General features: G+C 37.4%; 1 protein-coding gene across 1 annotated transcript in view; it reads left to right on the plus strand.

Annotated features, from left to right (window-relative positions):
- ERP44 (endoplasmic reticulum protein 44) overlaps positions 1 to 24801 on the plus strand; it is a 110078-nt gene extending 85277 nt beyond the window's left edge. The window contains exons 9-13 of the mRNA XM_039359872.1: positions 2733 to 2849; positions 12290 to 12401; positions 12864 to 13005; positions 20101 to 20203; positions 22569 to 24801. Coding sequence (XP_039215806.1) covers positions 2733 to 2849; positions 12290 to 12401; positions 12864 to 13005; positions 20101 to 20203; positions 22569 to 22670 — 576 coding nt within the window. The 3' untranslated portion in view covers positions 22671 to 24801. The remainder of the gene's footprint in view (positions 1 to 2732; positions 2850 to 12289; positions 12402 to 12863; positions 13006 to 20100; positions 20204 to 22568) is intronic.
- Positions 24802 to 26986: the final 2185 nt, after the last annotated feature.

Here is a 26986-nt window from a genome sequence, read left to right on the forward strand (position 1 = left end):
TCAGATAACTACATGAAAGGCAAATACCCTTCTTTGGTATGCTAACGCTTGAGGTTACAATAAACACACATTCAGCATTCAGCTCTTTGAAGTGTACTGAAGGAAGTGAGGGCCATAAAGCCCCTTTGTTCTCCCCCTTCTCTCCCTCTTATGGCAGAATCCAGAGAAGGCAGAATTGGGAGTTTCTATATTTGATAATTAAAGATGAAATATAATTGGATTCTGACATCTACTCTGTTTTCCATATAAACTCTAATTTACAATTCAGACATGTAGAATATGGTTAATCATAAGCAGGTTTCTCCCAGAAAATCAGAAATCTAAAAACATACAATACTTTTAAAAAACAGGGTTAGTTATTCAAACAAAATAGATACCTTTGCAAATATAACAAACCATCTTTGCTCTAATTGGTAATATTTGCAAATTTGAGGAGACAATAAAATGCAACAGCTGCTAGATAAATAAGACAAGTTTTCAATACAGTCCCCTCCAAGGAAATTGCAATGTGGTTACAACTATTAAGCGTATATTTCCCAACTGTGAGGAAATGAAACGTTCTGGAGAACTCTAAATTTTTTTTTTTTTAATGATAGCAAACTGATTTTCTGAGATGGTCAGTTTTTTTTATTTAACCTCTAAACTAGAAGCAGCTTGTGCTCTGAATGGAATAGATCTGTATGGGGGCAAGATACATATTTGAAATACCATAGAATGCTTCATTGTTGAAAAATACCTTGTGGAAAACAATCAGACCATTTCTAGGGTAACTATATTAGTTCAGTCTGTAGAAAGAACAAGTATTGTATTACCTGAATGGTGCATTTTACACATCCCTATGTGCATTTTACACATTCCCTGATCATAATCTTCTCACTGACTCCTTTATTTTTAGAAGCTATAGTCTGCACCATGCATTGCTTCCTGAGAAGAGCAATAAATTTTCTAACCATTAATGGGTGGAATATTAAATTAAAATTGTATGACTGAATCTTTTCCTATCAACAATGTCTGTTGATTCTGTCCATTCCCTGACAAGGACAACTGATTACATATGGCAGTGATTTCATCTTCCTTACTGTAACATTTAAAAAAAAAACATGTCAAAGAATGACACCTTCTGTGTCATTCAGTGTCTATCCTGATAGATTAGGGAATTTTAAAAAGAACAGAATAACAGAATTGGAAGGGACCTTGGAGTCCAACTTCCTGCTCAAGCAAGAATCCCTATACCATTTCAGACAGATGGTTGTCCAATCTCTTCTTAAAAACCTCCAGTTAATGGAGAATCCACAACTTCTGAAGGCAAGTCATTCCAATTGTTCTAACTATCAGGAAATTTCTCTTTAATTCTAAGCTGGTTCTCCCCTTGATTAGTTTACATGTATTGCTTCTTGTTCTATTTTCATGAGCTTTGGAAAATAGGTTGATTCCCTCTTATTTGTGGCAGTCCTTAAATATTGGAACCTTGCTATCATGTCACCCCTGATCCTTCTTTTCATTAAACTAGACATACCAATTCCTGCAACCGTTCTTCATATGAACTGTTTTTCATATGTTTAGTCCCATAATCATCTTTGCTGTTCTTCTCTTTCACTCTTTCTAGAGTCCTCAACCTCTTTTTTTATATTGTGATGACAAAAACTGAATGCGCTATTGCAAGTATGGTCTTATCAGAGCATTATATATATGACATACATTATGAAACTTCCTTGGTTTGTGGCCAGATTTGGAAAGTATTTATTCACATCTCTTGAATGCAAATCAGATAATTATTTATACTTAGGCATAACTAAATAGACTAGTCTTAGTCCCTCAGATAATTAGCTAACAATTAAGAATGTAATCCAGAAAGTTCCTTATCCTTTTTATTCTGCAAACAAAAACAAAAAAGCCATAGCTTTCTTTGGGGGCTTTTAGAAATTTGCATTTTGACATGAAGACTTCATAAGAAAAGAAATTAAAAAACTATAACCTGCTGCCAATTTACTTCTGTTTCCTAATTATTTATATTTTCAACTATATTTCCTACTATTCTTAATCTTGAATAAATATTGTGAAAATCAGTTCTATTATTCAATTTCTTGAACAATTTTCTTGATAGTATTTATTTATTCAATTTATATCACTATCCATCAATCTGAGAAACACTGGATGATGAACAAAATAAAACCATAACATTAAAGCCAAAAAGAAACAAAATGAAGACTACTGTAGAATTTCTACTTATCATATACATTCATGCAACAGGTCCAGTAACAAGCATTCCTGTATTTAGGTATTTACTTCTATAGAAGAATTAAAAAAAAGCAAAGCAAAACAAAGAATTTGCAGTATGTTAAGATAATATCAGTGTTTTAAAATTTGTTTTTGGCGTCATTTAAAGAAGGCTAGATTTTCAATGTACATATTTCTAAATAGTATGATAAAGTGAACCCTTCTCCCACTTGTTATAGTGTGTTGGTATTAACTATGAGTGATTCTGTGAGTTTTCAAGCCACTGAAATACTGCTACTGATTGTTGCTGGCCATAGCATGGAAGCATTTTGTAATGAGCTGCTACAGGTCACAAATGTTTATAACAGAATGCCTTTAGTGCCTTGTGATATAGCCTCTTAGTTATACTTTGTTTATCAAATTTAGATACTGCCCATCTCACCCTTGGAGATTATAATATTATATTACTTCTCCTGTGTTAATTTATGCTTAATTTTAACATCATGTTTTAACAGGAAAATGCTCCAGATATGGTTTACTTGGGTTCTATGACTAATTTTGACTTGGCTTATGCATGGACTCAAGACAAATGTGTTCCTCTTGTTCGTGAAATTACATTTGAAAATGGAGAGGTAAATACTATCTGGTTATTCAGGCCTTTTATTTAAGGGATAAATGGTTACAAATGAAATTGATTTAATCCAAAATTAAGTGTCAAATGCCTTTCATTACTTTATAAAGCCACTTATTTTAAGCCTATTGGAGGATAAGCCAACTCTAGAATTTTTAACCAAAGTAGTATAAAAAATGTACCACCCACAGATAAACTAATTCTCAAACATTTTGTATATATTTTTACTATGTTCTGAATGACTTCATTTGTATCAATAAATGTAGTTTACCAGAACAGATTAGATTTTAAATTTTCACAATTGGCTTAACCATTGGTGGTATATTTTCAAGAAATTTTAATTTGGCTTATCTGTGAGTACTATAAAAATGCATTACTGCATTTACCCACAGATAGGCCCATCCATGGATAAATCAAACCCATTTTTTGTGTATTTTGGAACTTAAAATTTTAAGTTTATCTACATATATAGAGAGTATTTATGCATTTCCAGAATATCCTTTCCTGCCTAAGTTGTCAACTAACAAAAATTACTGTGTGAGCTTCAAAATAGAAAATTTCTTCTCAGAAGCAAGTAAATAAAAGCATTGAACAATATGATGATGATGATGTCTGTTACGTCTGGAAGTCCAGTGTGAATGTTTATTACAGATAGAAAGGCTGCTCTGGACATGTTTGAGCTGCAATGTAAATGATGAACAAAATGAAGAAAACTATATGCTCTTTATTTGCTTTTTACAATGTATAAGATACCAACTAGTTATGATTATTTTTTGAGTATTTTTCAGAATTCCAGACATCAAAAACATCTTTTGTAACTGATATTCTCTATTTCTCTTTGTTACTCCAATCTTTCCTTTCTGTGAGAGGAGGAGGGGGAAAAAAACAAACAATTTGTGTAAACAATTCCCCCCTTGCAAAGTAGAGAGATCAACTTACACTGATTGTGATGATGATTACAGAATTCGTGAAATTGGTTGTAAAGTTGTTTTTTTCAGGAATGTCATAACTTCGAGTTCTCACTGAATTAATTAGGCATTCTGTAAGTAAGAACTTAAGAATTTGAGAGACCAATTTGAAATATTTTTTTCCTTTGAGAAGGGATTTATGAGTGGGTAGGAGAGTGGTATTCCTATTGCCTAAGCAATTTGCGAAATCTGTATGTAGAAGTAATCCTCAATGTAACAACTATAATTAGGATTGGGAATTCAGTCATGCTTTTGTTTTGCGGCAGTCATTAAGGGAACCCATTAATTTAAATGGGCATTTATGTTGGAAACTGGAAAGAACAATCATAAATCACAGTCTTTTTTTTTATTGAAAATTTTTAAAAGTTTTTACAAATAAGGAGAAAAAAAAATAAAAAAACAACCCTACCCAACCACTCCAACCCTCCCAGTCCATCCCCCCCACCTTCCCAGAGCTGAATATAGGCTTGATTAAAATTTCTAAAAATCTTTAAAAAAATTTAAAAAATATAAACCATTAATATATCTAAATACATTACCTAAGCTTATAAGATAATTAACAATAATATATATGTAAAAACAAAACAAAACATAGATATTAAAAAAGAAAAAAAATTACTTAAAAAGAAAAAGAATAAAAGAGAAAAGAAAGAAGAAAAGATATATATATATATATATATATAAAAGAAGTAAAATAAGATGAGATAAAAATAAAAAATATAAGGAAGGAGAAGAAAAAAAAATACAATCTATAAAATATTAAAATTTATATATAGGTTATTGAAAAACTAAGTAATATTTTTTATATCCAACTTATGTTGTATAAAATCTATTCATTTTTCCCATACCGCAAAAAACTTCTCTTGCGATTGCTCCTTTAAAAAAGCCGAAATCTTTGCCATTTCCACCAAATAAGAAACTTTAAAAAACCATTCTTGCAAGGTAGGCAAAGATTCCTTCTTCCAGTATTGCCCTACTAACAACCTTGCGGCTGTGATTAAATTTAACATCAGTATAACCTCCTTAACATCACAATCAGTAACAATACCCAACAAAAACAATTGTGGGGTAAATTTTACCCTCCTTCTAAAAATTCTTTGAATATTCCACCATATCTTAATCCAAAAAGCTTTTATATTTTTACACAACCACCAAATATGATAATAAGTAGCATCCAAACAACCACATCTCCAACATTTAGGCTGTAAGTCAGGATACATACGAGACATTTTTTGTGGATCAAGGTGCCATCTATAAAACATTTTGTAAAAATTCTCCCTTAAGTTCTGGGCTTGTGTAAATTTAACATTCCTCACCCAGATGGTTTCCCAAGTGTCTAGTAGAACTGGTTCACCAAAATTTTGTGCCCATTTAATCATACATTCTTTAATTAGTTCTGGTTCTGAATCCAGTTCTACTAGCACCCCATAGATTCTCTTAATATGAGTTCGTCTTTGGTCTTTTACTTGTTTAAAAAGATTTTCATCTTCTCTAAGCAAACCCATATTACGATCTATCTTCCATCTATCCACTATTTGTCTATACTGAAACCATGAATATGTAATATTTTCATGTGCTAAATCTTCCAAAGATTTTAAGTGCCAATTTTTACCATCCCATCTGAGTAATTGTGCATAAGAAACACTATCCATCTTAACTCCTCTCCTTATCCCCTCTATCGCATGCCAAGGTATAGCCCATAAACCCGAAGTAAAGAAATCCTTGTAATATGAGATTTAAAAACCCGGTCAACTTTTTTATTAAAAATTAAATAGGCATGCCATCCAAAAAGTAAATCCCAACCCTCCAAGTGGAGTATTTCTACATTTGTTAAATTAACCCAGTCACTAAGTAATGTTAAAGCCACAGCATCATAATACAATTTCAAATTCGGTACCTTGAGTCCACCTCTCTCACGAATATCTTGCATAATTTTAAGCTTTACTCTTGGTTTTTTCCCTGCCCAAATAAATTTATTGATACCTTTCTGCCATTCATTTAAGTTAACCTCATTCTTTAGGATAGGTATCATTTGAAATAAAAAGAGAAACTTTGGCAGGACATTCATTTTAATCACCGCAATTCTTCCCATAAGGGATAATTGCAACTTCTCCCAATTTTTCAAGTCTCTTTGTACCCTGACCCACAACCTTTCATAATTATTTTTATACAACTTTGCGTTAGAAACAGAAAAAGTAACCCCCAAATATTTTATCTTATCAACAACTTCAAAATCTGTCAAGTTAACCAAAGTCTGCTTATCCAAATTAGTCATATTTTGGGGTAATATTTTAGTCTTATTATTATTAATTTTAAATCCCGAAACCCGTCCATATTGGTAAATCAATTGTAACAACTCTACTACAGAATAGGTAGGTTGAGACAAGGTAACCACCAAGTCATCTGCAAAAGCTCTTAGTTTATATTCTTTTTTATTAACTTCTATTCCTTTTATTTCCTGGGATTCTCGAACTTTAATCAGCAGAATTTCCAAAGTTAAAACAAACAGTAGTGGTGACAATGGACATCCCTGTCTTGTCCCTTTTTCTATTGTGAAAACCTCTGACAAGCCCCCGTTAACTATAAGTTGTGCCGTTTGTTTTTGATATATAGCACCAAGAGCTTGTAAAATTTTTTCTCCAAAATTCATATCTTCAATTAATCTTAACATAAACTGCCAATTCAATTGGTCAAAGGCTTTCTCAGCATCTAAAAATATCAGTCCTGCAGAAACTTGGTTATTCTTATCTAAGTATTCTAGTAAGTTAATAATTTGTCTAACGTTATTCTTCATATACCTGCCAGTTATAAAACCCGTTTGGTCCTTATGTATAAGCTGGTGGAAAACCCTCATAAGCCTATTGGCTAAGATTTTTGCAAAAATCTTATAATCTACATTTAAAAGAGATATAGGTGTATAATTCTTTGGTAAAGTAAGATCTTGATCTTCTTTTGGAATTAAAGATATGAAAGCTCTGCCCCATGACGGAGGAATCTCTAAACCCTGTAATATATTATTAAAAAGCTCACATAAAGGTTGAATCATCTCTTCTAACAAAGTTTTGTAATAAATAGATGTCAAGCCATCCGTACCCGGTGCTTTACCTAATTTTAATTCCTTAATCACTGTCACAATTTCCTCAGTGGTAATTAAACCATTAATTTCTTGTTTCTGATCTTCTGTTAATTTGGGAAAGTTGGCTTCACTTAAATAATTATTTATATCTAAAATTTGTACATTAGTACTCTTATATAGTTTTTGATAATAATCTAAAAAAGATCTCTTGATCAACTCCTTCTGGTACACCAATTTACCTTTATAATTTATTTTTATCTATAATTCTCTGTCTCTGTTTCTTTCTCAATTGATAAGCCAACCATCTCCCTGGTTTGTTGGCATTACAAAATGTATTTTGTTTCATATACAATAAGTTAGTTGCGGTTTGATCAGCCATCAACATATTAAATTGTGTTTTGAGCAATTTTATAGATTCTTTAACCTTTTCGTCTGTGGGATTTAGAATCAGAGATTTTTCTTTTAATTTAATCTCATCTTCCAAATCTTTACATTTCTGAATCTGCTTTTGTCTCTGAGCACTATTCATTTGTATCAAAATCCCACGCATGAAGGCTTTACCTGCATCCCATACCATTGACATTGAAGTTCCTTTATGCATATTTAAAACAAAATAGTCCTTTAGATGTTCTTTTAATTTTTGAATATTCTTTTCTTGTCTAAATAAATTCTCATTCACCCTCCACGATCTCCTCTCCTCTTTTTCATCAACCAACTCCATCCAGACTGGACTGTGATCTGTCAACGTCCTAGGAAAATTTTTTACATTCTTTACCCTAAAATATAAATCAGTTGTAATCAAAAAAAAAGTCAATTCTTGAAAAGGATTGATGTCTATCTGAAAAGAAAGTAAAGTCTCTCTCCTCCTGGTTGCGTTCACGCCAGTAGTCTCGCAGCTCCCAGTCCTCTTTCAAGTCAAAAAAAGCTTTGGGTAGTGGAAGATCCTTTTTTATCTCTTTGTATATCTAAGACACCATTCCAGTCTCCCATTAATATCACAGATCTATAATCCAACAAAGTTAATTTCCGATGCAACAATCTATAAAATTGTTCCTGTTGTTGGTTTGGTGCATACAGTCCCACTAAAAGTATTTTCTTACCATATAAACCAACTTCAATCATAACATATCTCCCTTGAGGATCAGATTCTACCAAACAGGCTGATAAGTTTTGCTTAACATAAATAACTACACCCCCTTTTTTCCCCAGGAGCTGAAGATACAAAATGAGATCCCAAACGAGAATTGACTAAATATTTTTGATCTTTAAGTAAAATATGTGTTTCCTGCAAACAAATAATATCATTATTATGTTGCTTTAAGTAGTGAAAGATTTTCTTTCTCTTATTCGGGGAATTAAGGCCGTTAGCATTCCAAGTCAGGAGCTTTACCATCTCCCTTAACCAGAAGCCTGGAGAAGACTGCCTGAAGGTCTGCCATTGAAGAATGTGTTGCAGAACTCTTGGGTCTTGCTCCTCCCACCGGCAACAAAGCACTTTCTTGGAGAGATTCTTTAACTTCTTTCTTTTGTTGTATCTTTTCCTTGCGTCTATGTGCTGCACGGGTCATTCTTTGCTCTTTGATTTCTGTTTGTCGCAACCATTCGGTCTGTAACTTTCCAGCAACCATCACACCTAATCCTTCAGACTGCTGTTCCGCATCTTTAGCATCCAGAACTTTCTGCATCATAGATGACGATGAGCCTGCTCCCCGGACCGAAGTATAAAACTCCTTTGCTTTAGCGACTGTGTTAAGTCTGTAACGCGTCCCCGCATGGCTCAAGACAATACCATCGGAATCTCCCATCTGAATGGCATCATTCTTGTTTTAAGTTCATTGGCTAAAAAAGAAAAGTCTTTTCTATTTCTTAAAATTTTAGATGGGATCTCCTTTAATATGATAACATCTTGAGCAGCAATCTGGAACCTCTTATTATAAAAAGCTTGTATGATTTCATTGCGCAGAGATCTCTTTGCAAAATAAATCACAACATCTCTTGGTAAGTTCTTCTGTTTTGCGACCCAGGAGTTAACTCTGTAAATTTTTTCCACTTCTCTACGTAATCCATCTTTCTCCCTATTCAAAACGATGGCAAGGTCATTAACCACAATCTCTATCAAATCTTGATTCATATCCTCTTTCAAACCCCTGATTCTTAGGGCATATTCCATTTCCCTATACTGAGACATAACAATATCATCTTGTGAAATTTCCATCTTTTTTTCCATACCTTCAAATTTATCTTCCAGGATATCAACTTTGTCTACGACCTCTTCCACTCTAGAATCAAGCTTCTCAACCACAGAGGCCAATTCTGATAGAGCCGTAACTATATCTTGCCTCAAAATAGTATTATTCTGCTCTAAGAGGTTCTTCATTTCTCCTCTAATTTGAATTTTGTTCTGATCAAAAAACTCCTTCATTTCCCCTTTAGTTTCAGATTTGTTCTGATCTAGAAGCTCCTTCATTTCCTCTCTGATTTGGGATACAGCATTTCCCATTATATCTTTCATATCTTGTACAGATAATACTGGCAAAGGAGGAGAAGATGGTGGTGTAGCTTTAGGTTGTTGTACTGGTAAGATTGCAGGAGAAGAAACCACCTTAGGAACTGTAGGAACTGCTTGCCTCTTTGAAGCCATTTTTTTAAAAGGATCTTGTTCCCTCTTTCTTCCTTCTTGAAAAAAAAAATACTAGAATCCTCAAAAATTAAAAAGGAGCAAAGGAGAGTCCAAAAGAAACTTTAAAACCACAAAACCACTTTCAAAAAAAAGTTTAGAAAGTTTAAAAGAGAAAAAGCTATATAGTCCATTACATTCCGTTTAACTTGCTTCTTTCCGGGGGGAAAAAAGGGGGGGGCACTTTCAAATCGCCATTTTACTTTCACTCTCCAAACCGACAAAGAACAAAAGAAAAAGAAATCAACATAAACTAAAAAGCAAATAAAACTCAGTAAGTAAAATCCTTTATCCGGCTCTGTCCGCTTTAAAAGTCACTCACCCGATCGTTTTAGGTGCAGAGATGGTAGCGGCGTTTCGCTTTGCTTCCAAAGAAGCAAAAACAGCTGGGAGGCGGAGATAACACGAACTCCGAGGGAGCTCTCTTTTCACCCCCCAAAAAGAAAAGTCCTGGAGGGTTTAAGAGGCTCTACCTCCATTCGTGTACTTCTCTACCCTCTCCCTTCGCCCGGGAGGGGGATTTCGAGCCGCGGGACAGCTGGTATACGCTGTGCTCCGCAGTTCTGACACCGTCCCAGGAGAACGGCTACGATGTAGCCACCATCATCGACGCTGACCACCGGAAGTAATGCATAAATCACAGTCTTGTGACTGCAGAACACTGTGACCAGTCATAAAGCTGACCTGCCCAACATACAGTCACCTGACTGTGGAGTATGTATGTGACCATTAGTGGTGGCCAGGGTGCTTTACAAGCCATAAAGCACCCATTCCGTAGCCATCGTAACTTCAAAGAGTGGTTCCTAGTTCACCCCCTCCTCAAACACCCATCACTTGTTCCCACCTGCCCCATTTTCCCATCTTCCCTTTTTTAGAGAAAGTGGTAAAAAAGGTAGTTGCTTGGCAGCTTTAGAGAGTTCTAGTTGAAGTGGATTACTTAAATCCCTTTCAGTCAGTATTCAGTATTCTGGTCCGGTTATGGGACAGAAACAGCATTTGTCGCACTTGTGGATGATCACTGGCAAGATCAGGATTGGGGTAGTACAAGTATCCTTGCTTTCCGTGACCTCTCAGCAGCCTTCAATACCACTGACCATGGTATTTTTGGGGGCCAGCTATGGGATCTGTGGCTGGTGGCATAGTCTTGCATTGGCTCATTCTCCTTTCTCCAAGACTGGTCCAAATCAGTGAGATAGGAAGTGAGAGAGCCAGCCCATGGACACTCTTCTGTGGCATGTCACAGGGCTATTCTCTCCATTTCTTTTTAACATTTTAACATCTACATGAAGCCTCTGGGTGAGATCATCTGTCATTATGGTTTGAGGTATCATCAGTATGCGAATGATACTCAACTTTATATCTCTACCCCTATTATACCCAAATAATACCGTTGCTGCCATTTTACAGTGCGTAAGAGGCTTTTGGGCCTGGATGGGGGACAACAGACTTTGACTAAACCCTGGTGAGACCAAATGGCTTTTGGTGCACAAAGCTTCAATATCCGGGATTTTAAACCAATTCTGGATAGGATTGCATCTCAAACAGACCTAGTCTGCAATTTGTTGGTTCTCCTGGACCTGTAATTCCAGCTTGAAGAGCAGTAACAGAGCAGGAGAGCTTTTGCACAACTTTGGGTTGTGTGCCAGTTGTGACCTTTCCTGGATCAGGAATCCCGTACTCAGTCATTCAAGCCTTGGTCACTCCAGTTTGGACTATTGCAATGCATTCTACATGGGGCTATCTTTGAAAGCATTTGGAAGTTTTAACTGGTGCAGAGTGCAGTGGCATGTGCAATCTTTGCAGCTCCTAAAGTGGTCCATGTTACATTATTGTTCTGCAAGTTTCACTGGCTGTCATTTTGCTTCCATGTGCAATTCAGAGTGTTGGTTACCTATAAAGATCTGCATGGCATGGGTCCAGGTTACTTGAGGAACTATATCATCGGTGCTGGCAGAGGAGATATGCTTCAGATCTTGTTATTCAAGGAATTGTGTCTAGTGGGTCCAGGAGAAGAGCCTTCTCTGCTGCAACCCTATTCCTTTAGAACATCTTGCTCTCTTGAGGTGAGATTGGTTCCCACTCTTTTGACCTTCTGCATGAGCCTGAAAACCTGGCTCTGTCAGTTGGCTTGGGGACTTAATGGGGGAGTACTAAACTAGAGGTCATTGATCGACTAAGAGCAACCTCCACCTCTTCCCCCTCCCCAGTACATTCTGATCTCTTCCTCTCCATCTTTGAGTATAAAGAGTATAACGCCTTTGAGTTATAACCTGTATTTTTATTGCAATTTTATTGTGATTTTATACATTTACATGTATACTTATGGTTTTGTTTTGATATTGTAAGCTGCCCAGAGTCACCTTGCAGTGAGATGAGTAAAAAATAATAATAAATGAAATAAATAAAATGACTGGTTATAAGTTGAGGATTACTTCTATATCAAGTAGGATATATAACTTTGTTTTCTTGAGGAAGTTAACATTAATCAGTAAATATATAGAATTATTTTTGTTCAATCCTTATATTTATTTATTATATTATTTTTAATGAGTATAAAACTTTTGATTAAATTGGTGAGATAGTATTTTACTAATTTCTGATTTATCCCTTATGTACTCATCCCTCATTAAGAGTGTATGTGAGTATACAGCTAAAACCTGTACATTAACTAAAAGTTAGTAGAAAATTGATGGTCTATTAATATTTTTCTTTCTATATAGGAATTGACAGAAGAGGGTCTTCCTTTCCTTATACTCTTTCATATGAAAGACGATACAGAAAGTTTAGAAAGGTTCCAACAGGAAGTTGCACGACAGTTAATAAGTGAAAAAGGTAGATGTTTGCTGTAATTATGTATATATATATTGTATTATGTCTTTTAATTAATTGAATTAGGTGTTAGGCTGTTAGTTTTCTCTTATGCACAGGAATGATAATTATTGATACTGTGTTTTCTTATTAGTATAATATTTCAGCTTAATACTCTTTTACCACTGAAAAAATTAAGGCTTATTCTTATGCACATTTAATGGAAAGTCAGCTATTACAACCTACTAACTTTTTAAAAATTCTCTGAAGATCTAGTTCTAAATAAATCTATACTAAAATTACATTGTTTTCCTAAACAGCATATTTAACCTATTTATGTTAATACAAAATGGTCTTATCAACAACTTTTGTATATTCAAAATACTTTTACTCCAAACTAGATATTTACATATATTGTGGTGATTTACCCTTATGTTCTTATATTACATTCTCTAAAAATCTTACAATTTGCTTCTAAATTTCAAGGTACCATAAACTTTTTACATGCTGATTGCGACAAGTTCAGACATCCTTTGCTCCACATTCAGAAAAGTCCAGCAGATTGTCCTGTTATTGCTATTGATAGTTTTAGACATATGTATGTTTTTTCAGACTTCAATGATTTGGCGTGAGTACATGTTTTCTTTCATCTTTGGTCATATAGAGTTAGAAAAAAGGGAAAAAATATTTTGGAAGGGAGAGGGTAAAAATCTTTTTTGTATTCAGTTGTATCATAAAAATTAAGTCTAGAGAACATTTTTTCATAGAAAGATTTCCTTGGGGTAATGTTTTTGGAGGATTTGATGACAGTGGGGGATGGGGCAGAACTACTGCGTACTTATTTACATACATTTCTTACATACCTCATTCAGCTCATCTTTGTACCACCTGTTACTACTTTTAAGGAGAGGAAGTAAATAAATGTAAATGGTAATCATTAAACTATCTTTTATGGGATTATTTACTGATTTATTGGATGTATCTCTGCTGCAGTAAAGAAGATTCTCAGCAACTTTCATCAATACAAAGTAATAAAATGACTATTATAAAATAAAAAACAAAAAATATAATATACAAATGTTAACATGAATTCGTATTTTATTCATCAATTCATATTTTAAATGCTTTATGAGAAGCTTAATTTTTAACAGCATACAGAAAGCCAACCCTGCAGGTAAATCAAATTCCTATGGGGCAGACTGTTGCTAAGTGCAGGTACTCCAATTGTAAAACTATTGCTTGTGAGCCTGTAAGGACCCACTTCAGTCCCACATCTTAAGAAAGCAGAACTCTTGGAGATGTTTTCCTCCAACAGGAACTTTTATTAAAAATGGTTGATAGCAGGCATAATAAACAGGATCTAAGAGATTCCTTTGCAGATCAATACTTTAAAGTGTCCCCAAGCAAACCCCACCCCACAGTTCATCCAGACGGTTCAAACCGGCCAATCCCCAGGTGTTAACCCTATCGTCGAAAGGGGAGATAACATCAGTCCGGCTCCGGTCATAGCATGCTGTTCAAGCAGCTCTTCATACCTCCTTTTGAGAATGGAGAAATAAGCCAGGCTCTGAAGGTTGTATTTCTTTCTCCCCCTCTTTTCCTAGCTGACAGGTTAGGGAGAAGAAAGTTCAGAGAGAGATATAGTGCAGGAAACAAATTGTTACATTGTAGCCGGCAGCAGACACAAGCAATAAATGAAGTAAAGGGTTACATTGTAGCGAATAGAGGAAGGGAAAGCAATAACCCCGCAGGTACATCCCCCCTCCCCCTTGGGAGTATGGCAGAACCCAGGGGAAGATGAGATTTGTTTTTAGGTCAGAGAGGCTAGGTAGAAATGAAATAGGAATGGGTTCTGACAGAGCCCCATTCCTCTCACTTTATAGAAGTATGTAACCATTACAAGTTTCTTCTAGGTCATATATTTCAGGTAGGTTGAAGATAATTTGTTTGTTTGTTTCATTATATGTATATAGTCCCCATCTCACAAAACATGTAAAATAAAAAGTCATAAAATAAATATTATTTTTATAATTATGTATTAAAAACATAAATCAGTATTAATCAGTATTATTGTTAACAGAATTATTAGAAGGTTTGATGTTATAGACAATGCAGCCACAACATGTGATATGTTTTGAAGGCCAGAAGCATTTTACAGGCCATAAAGACTCTGTTTCAGGCCTGGTATAATTTTAAAGTCTAAAAGACCGTTCGTAAGTCTTGGATTTACTTGTACTGTACATTAATTATAGAAAACAATTCTGCATTCATCTGCAAATGAACATATCAGTCCACCATTGTGCTCAGTCACAAAACTTGAGTTTACAGAGGAGAATCACTTTAAGCTGCTTCCAACTACTCCCAGGTCCCCACCTTTAGTCTCTCAAAGGATATGCCATCACATCTATACTGTTCTATCTTCATAATTATTTTTCTGAGCAGATTTCTAAACAAAGCAGTAGATAGAAGTAGCTACCATATTTATTTTGCAAGAATGGCTTCAAAGCTTCACAGAAAAATTTGTTAAAATCAAAGATAATTCTGGAGATTGGTGCTGAACTTTGAGTATGCCATTTCTTCTTTAAAATTCTTTGGAAAGGTTACACTGAAGCAGGAAGGCTTGCACACATCAAAGAAGGGGTTTGTGGATTGGTTTGATAATTTGTTCTGATTAATTTTTGTTTTTTTTATACTTATAGTTGAGTTTTTTATTCTTGAAATTCTGGCAGTTACAATTCTATCTTCACATAGTCTTTAGTGTATGGAAAAAATAGATTATCTCAGAGGAAATTTAAATTGATGTCCTTTTAACATTCATTTCTGTTCTTGCAATTACTTAAGCAGAAGAGCTTTCAGAAACATTTTTATCAATATAACTTACAGATAGCCATTTGTATTTTATAAACTCTGCATTTGGCACCTAATGTTCTCTGCAGTATTGTGGTGAGCAAGGAGTTGAAGGTAGCAAGCTCTATGGGAATTAATAAAGAGGCAAAATGCTGCCATGCTTTTAGGCAATCACAAAAGAAAAAAGAGATAGTAGGATAATTTGTCTCCCAGTTATAATTCAGTTCCTGATCCTGCATTATTAACCCTAAAAATATCTTGAATATGTGAAATGTCATTAATATGAATTAAGAAAGGTTAATATTTTTGTTTAGATTTTGAGCTAATCTTTTGAATTTAGTGTAAAGACTTGCCTGCTCCTTTGTTTAAACTATGGAATAGCATTCCAATGGAGGTACTCAATTCCCTCTATTTGCCTGCTTTTAAATAATTTTTAAATTAAAAGCCATATTGAGATATAAAGAATGGTGACTTAATTTCCTTGACAATGTTTAAAGAAACAATGGTTGGAAACTGATCAAAGAGAGAAGCAACCTGGAATTAAGGAGAAACTTCCTAACAATGAGGACAATTAACAAGTGGAACACCTTACCTTCAGAAATCATGGATGCTCCTTCACTGGCGATTTTTAAGAAGAGGCTAGACAGTCATTTGTCTGAAATTGTATAGGTTCTCCTGCTTGAGCTGGACTAGAAGCCTTCCAGCTTCTATTCTATTCTATTCTACTCTACTCTACTCTACTCTACTTTACTCTACTCTACTCTACTCTACTCTACTCTACTCTATTCTAAATGAGCCTACTCTAGGCTTAATTATGTATATACTTGCTACTGTAGCTCTTATAATGATCATGAGGCTGACTAATGATTGAGATGATTTGATGATTTTTACTGTATTTTCTGGCGTATAAGACGACTTTCTAAACCATGAAAATCTTCTCAAAAGTTGGGGGTTGTCTTATACGTCAGGTGTCATCTTATAGGGCGGGTGCTGAAACGCATCTCCCTAGTCCGGTTCATGGTGTCCTGGGTACCTTCTGCTTCCTCCTCTCCCCCCCCATACTTGGCCTTCCCGGGACCTCTGCCCATATTCCCATGCCCAGAGCAAGAGAGGAAGCGCTGCTTTCTGGGCATCGGAAGGAGCTTCCCCCTCCCAGCCCCCCGTCCACCCGGGCCAGGGCGCTCCTCTGGACCGGGATTGGGGGTGTGAGAATTGCAGTGCGCCTCCTTTCCTGCCACCCAGCCTGGCCCGGCTCACCCTCCTGCAGGATTTGGCCCTGGAAAGGCCGGAATAGCCGGCCGGCCGGGGAGGCTGAGCAGCCCCAGCGAGGGAGCTGCTCCCGCCCCATGGCTGGATGGCCAGGAATCCCATCCAGCTTGGGGGCCACCTGACCGCCGCAGGGGTGTCCACATCAGCTGCCTCCTGGTGGGCCCGCTAATTGTGGGCTCCCGGCCGGCTTTCTCTGTGAGTCAGGTGCCCGGGACTCCGTGGAGCCACCCCTAATTGTGCCCCATGAGGGCCCAACCAAGCCCAGGCCTGACCTCCAAAACACCGCTTGCCCGAATTCTTTCTGCCTCCTCTGCCTTGTGGCCCAATTGTGGGCGTCGTTGTGCATCTAATCACCAAACGCCTTTGAAATGCAGGCCAGGAGAAATCTCATCCATCCCGCCGCCGAACTGAGTTAGGACCAAGGGAAAGGAGGAGAAAAAAGGAAAGCAGGCAGCGCTTTGCTAGAATTGAGGGGTCGGAAGCTTTGGAGCAGGAGTGTTGACGGGGGAAAAGAGAGGCTCTGCTTTTCAGGGGCACTGTCTTACAAGCAGCCCAAATCTCGGCCCCGCGTTCAGCCACCCCACGTACGAAGGCTGCCACGGTGGCTAGCTAGTTTTCTGTCGTGGCGCAAACTCAGCCACGTCGGCTTCCTGGATGCCAGCACCAGGAAGCTGGGCTCGATTCCCCTGGAGCTGTTGCGGAGCGCAGCCAAGAGCGAGCCACGCAGCCGCCTTGCCTGTCCCGCCCTGCCAGCAGCGCCCCTGCCAAGCCTTCGCTGCAAAGCCCTCCCCCCCTTTGCCCCACCCGAGGTCCTCCAAGCAGTGTCCAACCAAACAGCTAACAGAAGCACCTCGTCACTCAATATATTGGTTTCTTTTAATATAAAAAGTGCCTATTAAAAATTCCTTCATAAAAAGACCAATTGGGGTGCGGGAGAGGGAGCAGTAAAAGAAAAAAAAGAGTGGTGGTGGGGGGACTCGGGGGCTGGATGAAGACGATTTTTTTGGGCCAGGGAGAGGAATCAAGCAAGCAGCAGCGGCTTAGATGGTGCCAATCCGGAAGATTTGAGTGTGTTCGTCTCCAAGCAACTACCAAGGCTGGTATATTTGCATAAATGGACAACACAGGATGGGGTGGTTCCCCCCCTTTTTTTTCTTTTCTGCACAATCCACAAAGCTGCACGGAAGTTTCCAAAACAGAGAAAGGAGGGAATAGAGAGCAGGACACAAGGTGTTTTTCTGGGCACAGCGCCGCTCTTGCTGCACTAACGCTGCTCCTGGACACTTGCCAGAGCTCATCATAAGTCTTTTTGGGAAGATCTCGGCAAGGGACAGCACTAATAAAAGTATGGTACTTTTGGAATGTGGCCAAAGCAGTCTATAACCTGATCTGAGCGGTCTAAAACACTCAGATCAGGTGACAGACTCCCTTGAAGCAGCCCCCTCTCCCTGCTCTCTATCACATTGCACTACCGCTCGGATCGTCTTGGAGACAGGGAGGGCTAGGCAGGCAGGGAGAGCTGACCCATCCAATCCAAGCAGGCTTTGTATACAACAACCAGCCAATCACCGGTAAGGTACATTGCTTGCCATGATTGGCTGGTTGTTGTATATTGGGTACATACAATACAGCACCAGTATCTGTACCAGTTCATACAGTACAGCACCAGTACATACAGTACAGTATACAAATGTCCAACAGTCAAGACCCCATCATGGCTCCTCCAGCAAGAAGAAAATATGAAGCCAGTTTCAAACTTAAAGTTGTAAACTTTGCCATGGAACATAATAACTGCGCTGCTGCAAGACAATATGGAGTAACAGAAAAGATGGTTTGGGACTGGAAAGCAAATGAAAAAGCATTAAAGAGTATGCCAAGGGGTAAGTTGCATTAAGAAGAGGCACCTCACATTGGCCAGAACTCGAAAAACATGTAGCAGACATGGTGAATGAGCATTGCCAAAACGGTTTGTTTGCACGTCAGTGGGCCAAATCTAACCCAGATCACAGCAACAGATTTAAGGCCACTGTATCCTGGTGTACTAGATTCTTGGGAAGGCATAATATGGTACTGAGGCAAAAGATGAAAATTGCACAAAAATTACCTGCAGATCTTGATAGCAAAGTAAATAGTTTCCATTGATACATAATACAACAGCGCACTAAACATGGCTATGCATTAAGTAGTATTGGAAATATGGATGAAACTCCAATGAATTTTGATATGGTTGGAAATAAAACTATCCATCAAAAAGATGAAAAAACAATTTTAATTAAAACAACAGGACATGAGAAGTCCAGTTTTACAGTGGTACTAGTATGCACAGCTGATGGTGCCAAACTGAGACCAATGATTATTTTTAAAAGAGAAACAATGCCGAAACTCAAGTTCCCTGTTGGTTGTTTTGTACATGTGAATGAAAAAGGCTGGATGGATGAAGAAGGGTTAAAGCTATGGTTTGATAATGTATGGAGCAGGCGACCAGGTGGACTTATTCAAAAACGTAGTCTACTGGTGTGGGATATGTTCAGGGCTCATTTAACTCCCAGCACCAAGCAAGGGCTTGCAAAAATAAACACAGAGCGGCAGTTATTCCTGCAGGATTGACATTGTTGGTACAGCCGCTGGATGTGTGCTTAAACAAGCCATTTAAAGATTGCATCCGAGAACAGTGGAATGAATGGATGGTTAGCGGCGAAAAGTCATTCACAAAAGGAGGAAACATGCTTGCTCCACAGTTGGATGTTTTGTGCAAGTTTGTCATAAAAGCCTGGAATGATATTGATGCAGAAACAGTAATCAAGTCTTCCAAGAAGTGTGGCATATCAAATTCATTAGATGGTATGGAGGACGACTACTTGTGGCAAAATGAAGAGGAAGCCAAAGCTGAGACCACACCATCTGATACGGAATTTGATCCATACGATGACTGCCTTACAAATGTATCACAAGATGGCATTGATGTGCTTATGATATCAGATGACGAACAGGATGATTTTGAAGGCTTTTAAAGGGAAACTGTCACGCCACAAAACCTGTAAAAATAGCTTGCAGTTATGATGGGCGTTGCTGACTCGCCAGGGACTTGCCCGGCACTTGCTCTCTTTATTGTTTGTTATCTTCCTCCTATCATCATCAGTTCCAGTTTGGTTGACAGCTTAGAAAACAAACAGCATGGCAGCTCCCGTGGGTTTATTGTCTTATCCTTCCTTTCAGCTTTAGAGTGAATTAGGAAAAATTTAATCTACTTGCACTGTTTTATGTTTACATGTTTGATGACAAACCGCCTTATGTTTATAAGTGACAGTTTTCCTGCTAAGTACCCGCATGTCATAAGCATTTGAATTAAAATTACCATATTGAAATCAAATCTGATGTCTTTTAATTTTTATTTGGTGTGCGTTGGAAGAGGGGTAGTCTTATACAGCGAGTGTAGCCAAAACTATATTTTAACTGGAAAAGTTGGGGGTCGTCTTATACGCCCAGTCGTCTTATATGCCAGAAAATACGGTATATCTAATCTTTATTATATGGTATTTTGAGTTGGATCTTATGCTATCTAAAGTGCAGTGTTTAATATTACTTAAAATGTGATATATCATTGCAGTGTTCCTGGTAAACTCAAGCAATTTGTACTAGATTTACACTCTGGGAAATTGCACAGAGAGTTTCATCATGGTCCAGATCCAACAGATATAGCACCTGGTCAGGTAAGAAACAAAGTATTCCAATACATCTACATTAAGAGAACATTGGAATTTTGTAATGTCCAAGTAAAATTTTAATTTCTCACATGAAAGCTGGATAAATTTCAAAAATAGAGCAGGATAGGATTAGGCAGCTCAGGAAATAAATGTTAGTACAGCCTGTAATGCTTTGGAATATGGGTCAGCATACCTGTAGAACTTGACATCAGTTTTCTAAAGCAAGCATATATTTCCCCAATGTCACTTTACAGGGAAACCGCTTCTTTAATGAGTTGTTGACAGATGCTACATGAATAACTTCAAGTGTTCTAAACTTTTGTAGGCTTCAAGTCTAAAGCATCGCACAGCCTATAATAATTAAGGGCAAATAATTGTTTGCTTGCTTTTTTTCTCAGCAAGATTTGAAATAATTCTTGATATAATCCTATGTCACTTTGATTCCTGATAGGATTTAACTTTCATTCAGCAGATTCTTCCAATAATACCTCCAATCACAATCTTCCTTTCTTCTTCTTCCTTGATTTTTTTACCAGAGAAAAAATTGTAACTATTTTGAAACCTTCAGGGTTATAGTGATGGAAGTAGAGCAAATCCAAGTCCATACTTAATGGTATAATTCACCATATGATTTTGACTCAATCAGTGTTTCTTAAGCCAGTTTTTATCATTGATGTAGACAAATTGGAGAAGGAAATATATTTATATCATTTTGAACTCATACAGTACATGCATCTGACATATTTTTTAAATATATGCATCTGTTGATTCCTAGTATATCTTCCCACTTTTTTGCCTAGAACAAAATCTCTCTCTCCTCAAAGCTGTAGTTCTAGCTCTCCACTTAGGTTTTAAAACAACTAACTTTCTATTTTATTGCTTTCTTCTCATTGCTTGTCAGAGTTCTAAAATGGAAAAAAAAAGTTATTTCAATGCTTGCAGAACAAAAATGTTTCCTGGAAATCAACATCTAGTCAATTAAAAGCTAGTAACAATGTTTTAAGACAACATCAGGATCAGTCTTCCAAATAGCCTCATTCTATTTGCTTTTCTTCCATATGGGGCTAAGGAGTTCTTTGGAACCCAGTTGATACAGCGTCCCAGGAAACCTATTCTCACAGTCATAACAATTATCACAAAATGTTCAATTAGCAACTCTGAGTACCAGCCTACACCAGACTTTATTTGTCAGAGCTTTACCTGAGCTCAGTCATGCTTAGCAGCACTTTATTCTAAAAATAGAGGGTAATCTTGAATGCCCTTTGGGTAGAAATGTAAGGTTTTAATTCAGACAATAAATATATAACAAACCAGAGAGTTTTTTTGCTGTAAGTAATTATTTTGCTCTTTTGCTCCTTTTCTGCTTGTAACCATCTGTATATCAATTGTTTAGCATCCATTCAAGAAGATGGATTTTAATATCTTACTGTTAAATTGGATTCCATGACAGGAGAAGCTAGTGGGAAAAATAAAAACAGCACAGGAAGCTCATGTTGGTCACATAAAAAGTTCAGTGAAATCTGAACACAAAAAGGGAAGTAGGAAGGAAAAGTTAGTAAGTGGTGTCAGAAAAGCTAAAAATCAAAATACAATTGATAAAGGATACATATAAAAAACCCTAAATATTCCAGAATATTCAAAATAAAAGAAATTAAAAGATTCAGGATACCATCTACTCAGTGAATAAGGTAAAAGACCACTGGAGAAAAAGAAAAGTTAATATTAATTAAGCCCTATTCTGGCTTCGTCTTCTCCAACAAGAGGGCATGTATTCTGTGAGGCGGTTGTGAAGAATATGATTGAAATTTGTACTTTTATGTCATTGTTATCTCTCTTGGATATGTGGAGATATAACTATTCTGCAGAGAAAGAATATACCTACTATTCTTCAGTTCATTAAAATAATGGAAAGATAGATATGTGTTGGATTTCTAGTTCATTGTTAATAAATTTTATAGACCTGGAGGTGGCAGCTCTTACTTACATGGTTAATAATCTAATAATTGTAAGGCTAAGCAGATGAACTCGTAGATCAAATATGGAGACTTAATGACTTATTATTATTACAAAAGGATATTAAACTAATTATTAGCAGGAATTAAAGAGCTTCCAAAACAATTTAATTTGTGATGTATCACATCCCCTTTTTGTTCAAGTTGAATAAGGTGTCAGTTGACTATGAAATTGCATTTCAGGTTTGCCTGTGATAAAATAACACAGAAAAGGTGACTTGCCTAAGGCAAGCATTTGTTGGACTAGCCTACACTTAGCAATATTATTATGTTGATACCACAATTAATTGGTACTGTGTCTGAATCTTTTATCTTTAATGTTTATCACTTGTTCTAGAAGATTGTTTTATTCTTTTCAGCCACTCCAGGACATAGTAAGCAGCCCACCAGAGAGTTCATTTCAGAAGCTAGCACCTAGTGGACATAGATACACTTTATTGCGGGAAAAGGATGAACTCTGAAGACTTGAAAACAACATTCAGTCAGCAGTTCTAACTCCTGTGGGGTGGAAATAGGAAACCTATATTTTCTTAAATTCTGTTTGTTTTATTTTGAATAATATCTTGTTTTTCTGTGCTCCCTGGGGTTTGTAAATATGTGTGGGCCACTTTTGGACAGCATCTTTCCAAAGTTTTTCTTGCTGCAAATTGATGTAAACCTTTTCTAAACAAATGAAAGTGTTGTCAATACCAGCAACATGCTGTTAACTTGCACTATCCAATTAAACAAGACTTCTTGTTTTTCATTGGTGTAATCTGGTGGTATGGTTGTCTTACCTTTTTCCTCAAGTGAATATAATTTTGTTAATTTGCTATTGAAGGAATATCCTGAATTCTTGGGTGGGGAATAAATTGCAATTTTAAGAATTTGTGTGATGCTACCTTACTTATTTTTTACCATATAATTCATTTTAAAGTGGAAATGAAATGGAGAAAATGTTCAGTGGGGCCCATTATTGTTTGCTGAAGTATTTGTGACAATGAGGGAAAATTGTTAAACACACGTCCTTTAGCTTAAAAAGCAAAATTACAATAAATAGATTTTGGGAGAGTCCCTCCTTCTCACATCCCTTTTTTGAGAACTCTCCATTTTTTTTAAACAGTTATTAAGTTAACATAATATTCTCTATCCCATGACTCCTTATTTAACTCTAATTATGAATACTCATATATTGATGAAGTAATAATTAATAGAAATATGACTGCAAAAACAATATTTTGCCATTTATAAATAGATGCATAATAACATTTTGATGTTCAAAACATTTTTGAGACTATAATAGAAAACATTAGTGGAAAATCATCATTTTTTAAAATCGAGAAGATGACAGCAGTTAGCCAATCTTGAAAAATCATCTTGTTAATATTTGAATGATAGACCACCAAGAAAGGCTATAGTTAGTCTGGGAAGTTGGAAAATAAAAATGGAAGAAGATAATTTCAATACTATCATATTGTTACTGAGAAAAATATGTGGTAATGGAACCACACTCAGTTTAAAAATAGTTTTAAATATATTATTATTGTTATGGGGTTCTTGGTGTGCTTTGAGCTTGGTTGGTTGTTTGCAGACATTTCATTACCCATCTAAGTAACATCATTAATGCTAGTGAGTGTGAGGAATGTGAATGGGGCAAACCTACTCTTGTCTACAGGCAAACAACAAAGCTCAGAGAGCACCAAGGACTTTACATTTCAATCTTATACCACGTCTATTCTATTCTATTATTATTATATTAATTACTTGGTTAATGAATTTTGAATGTTCAGAATCAACTTTATTTAGAACATAATTATAATTATGATCAGTCTTGAGGCAGAGGCTGATCAGAATTTCTAAAAATAAATGAAACATTAGGTTTTTAAAGAGTATATAATCCTATAAACACAGTCTTAATTTATAGTATACAATCAATACATTTTTAAATTCCTTTCTGTTTTCAAGATCAGGGCATTGTCTTAGAATACATGAAATTACTATATTTCCTTCACAATTAAAACAATTTGAACTACTGATAGTTGTGGATTTCCATACTACAGGGCTAAAGTGCTGCCCCTTAATACAGTGTATGTTTTCAGACAAATCAGATTCTTTCTAATATTTTGAACTGACATATTTCCTCAGTTACAGCATGCTTTATTTGTTCTGCAAGTGTTCATGTGTTAAAATGTATGATAATAAATAATTATTAGAATTTTTCAACCATTTCTTTCATGCAAATTGTTAAATAACAAATAATTTTGTGGAACACATTGTTTGCTCAGTACGCAACACTATAATTACAAGTGCCACTGTGTGCATGCTCCAAATAATGTCTATGGGTCAGCCTGATTTTTAAAAATTCAAATTTTAGCCTTTTAAAATATTTTTTTAGTTTTGATGTTTGTATCACAGTTGTGAACTACTAAAACCCATGGAGCTAATTAATGAATAAAAAAGAAAAAAGTTGGACTTTCGAAACCTTTCTTTTTCCCCCCAAGAGATCACAGTGTTTCTCTGTTATACATTAAAAAAAAGTAAGCAATTTAATATTTATTTTATTTCATTTAATATTAATATAAAAACAGAATAAAGAACAGCCTGTTGAATAAATGGCATACAGCATTTATTTATGTGTTTGTAAAGAAATATACACAAAATCATACATTTTGTCTAATTTTTATATCTATTTGTCTAACATGACATTGTAGCCTAGTTGGTTAACTGCACTTGATTTCATCTTCTGCCCTTGAAATTGCCCCTTCTACTTTGCAATAGAGCAGTGATTCTCAACCTTCCTAATGGCGCGACCCTTTAATACAGATCCTCATGTTGTGGTGACCCCCAACCCCCCATCCAGCTGGCCAGGGGATCAAAAACTTGACCAAAAAAAGAGGAAAAAATGGGAAAGTATAGGTAGTCCTCGACTTATAACAATTCGCTTAGTGACTACTAGAAGTTACAACAGCACTGGAAAAGCGAATTAATGATCATTTTTCACACTTATGATTGTTGCAGCATCCCCAGGGTCATGTGATTTACATTCGGATGCTTGACAACTGATTCATACTTATGACATTCACAGTGTCCCAGGGTCACGTGATCAATCGCCAGGGGGCACGGCCAGCTGATCATTCAGGTTGCAGAGTGCCTGCAGGGGGGAATCTGTGGGTCTCTGGGGTGGGACTGGGGTGGGTGCCTGCCTTCCTTCCCTCCCCTTGTCCCTTCCTTCTTTTCTTCCTTTCCATCACCTCCCTTAGTCTCTTCCTCCTTCACTCCCTCTCTCCCATTGTCCCTTCCTTCCTTCTTTCCTTCCTTTCCTTCACCTTAGTCTCTTCTTCCCACCCTCTCCCATTGTCCCTTCCTTCCTTTTTTCCTTCCCCTCTCTTAGTCTCTTCCTCCTTCCCTCCCTCTCTCCCATTGTCCCTTCCTTCCTTCTTTCCTTTCCTTCCCCTCTCTTAGTCTCTTCCTCCTTCCCTCCCTCTCTCCCATTGTCCCTTCCTTCTTTCCTTCTCCTCCCTTAGTCTCTTCCTCCTTCCCTCCCTCTCTCCCATTGTCCCTTCCTTCCTTCCTTTCCTTCACCTCCTTCTTAGTTTCTTCCTCCTTCCCTCCCTCTCCCACATTGTCCCTTCCTTCCTTCCCTTCACCTCTTTCTTAGTTTCTTCCTCCTTCCCTCCCTCTCTCCCATTGTCCCTTCCTTCTTTCTTTCCTTCCTTTCCTTCACCTCCTTCTTAGTCCCTTTCTCCTTTCCTCCCTCTCCCATTGTCCCTTCTTTCCTTCCCCTCCCTCTTAGTCTCTTCTTCCTTCCCTCCCTCTCTCCCCTTGTCCCTTCCTTCCTTCCTTCTTTCCTTCCTTCCTTTCCTCTTTGTCCCTCCCTTCCCTCCCTTCCATTGTTCCTTCCTTCCCTCTCTCATTGTTCCTTACTTCCATCCCTTTTCGTTCCTTCCTTCCCACCTCCCCCCTTGCTCAGGAAGGGACAAAGGGAGGGGGATAGGCTGCCAGCGTGGCTGGGGGCTTTGCTGCCGGCAAACCTGCCTTTGCACAGGCAGAGACAGGAGAGCTCTGCCCAGCTCACTTGCTCAGCTTCGCCGAAAGATGTGCCGCTTGCTAAGCTAGCAGAAGCTCCAGGATCAGCGCCGGGCTACAGCTGATTTGCGCTTCTGCTAAATTAGCAAGTGGCTAGTTTTCTATCAAAGCTCGAGCAAGTTTGCTCGGCAGGAGTCAAGGAGAGCAGCTACAGCTGCAGAAGCGCGGATCAGCTGTAGAGGCTCACCCTGATCCTGGGCAAGAAGGAAGGACGGAAGGGACAAGGGGGAGAGGGAGGGAAAGAAGGACAAAGAGGGAGGCGAAGGAAAGGAAGGAAGGGACAATGGGAGATGGAGGAAAGGAGGAAGAGACCAAGAGGAAGGGAAGGAAAGGAAGTTCCAGCCAGGAGAAGCTTGCCAACCCGGCTGCCAAGAAACAAGAGTGCAAAGCCAAGGAGAAGAAGGTGGCAGTTTCCTCCCAAAGGGGGCTCTTTTTCTCCACCTGTTCCCTGGGTTTGTGGGGAATTTCTCATCACCAATGCTAACGTGCTGCTTCGAATCTGCCACGAGCTTTCTCGCCCCCTTTCCTTCCCCCCCCCACTTTCGTGAGGATTGTGGCACCCTTGGGAAGCCGATCAAAGCTTAGGAGAGGAAGAGGAGTCCCTCCTTCCCTCCCTCTCTCCCTGTCAAGCCCCGGCGGGCTCAACATGAATGGGCGGAGGAGACGAGGACCAGCGGGGTGGCAAAGGAGACCTGCAGCTGTCGCCAGACCT

This window comes from Crotalus tigris, unplaced genomic scaffold, assembly GCF_016545835.1.
Source record: "Crotalus tigris isolate CLP2741 ecotype Arizona unplaced genomic scaffold, ASM1654583v1 scf7180000019140.214880, whole genome shotgun sequence".
NCBI classification, from domain to species: domain Eukaryota; kingdom Metazoa; phylum Chordata; class Lepidosauria; order Squamata; family Viperidae; genus Crotalus; species Crotalus tigris.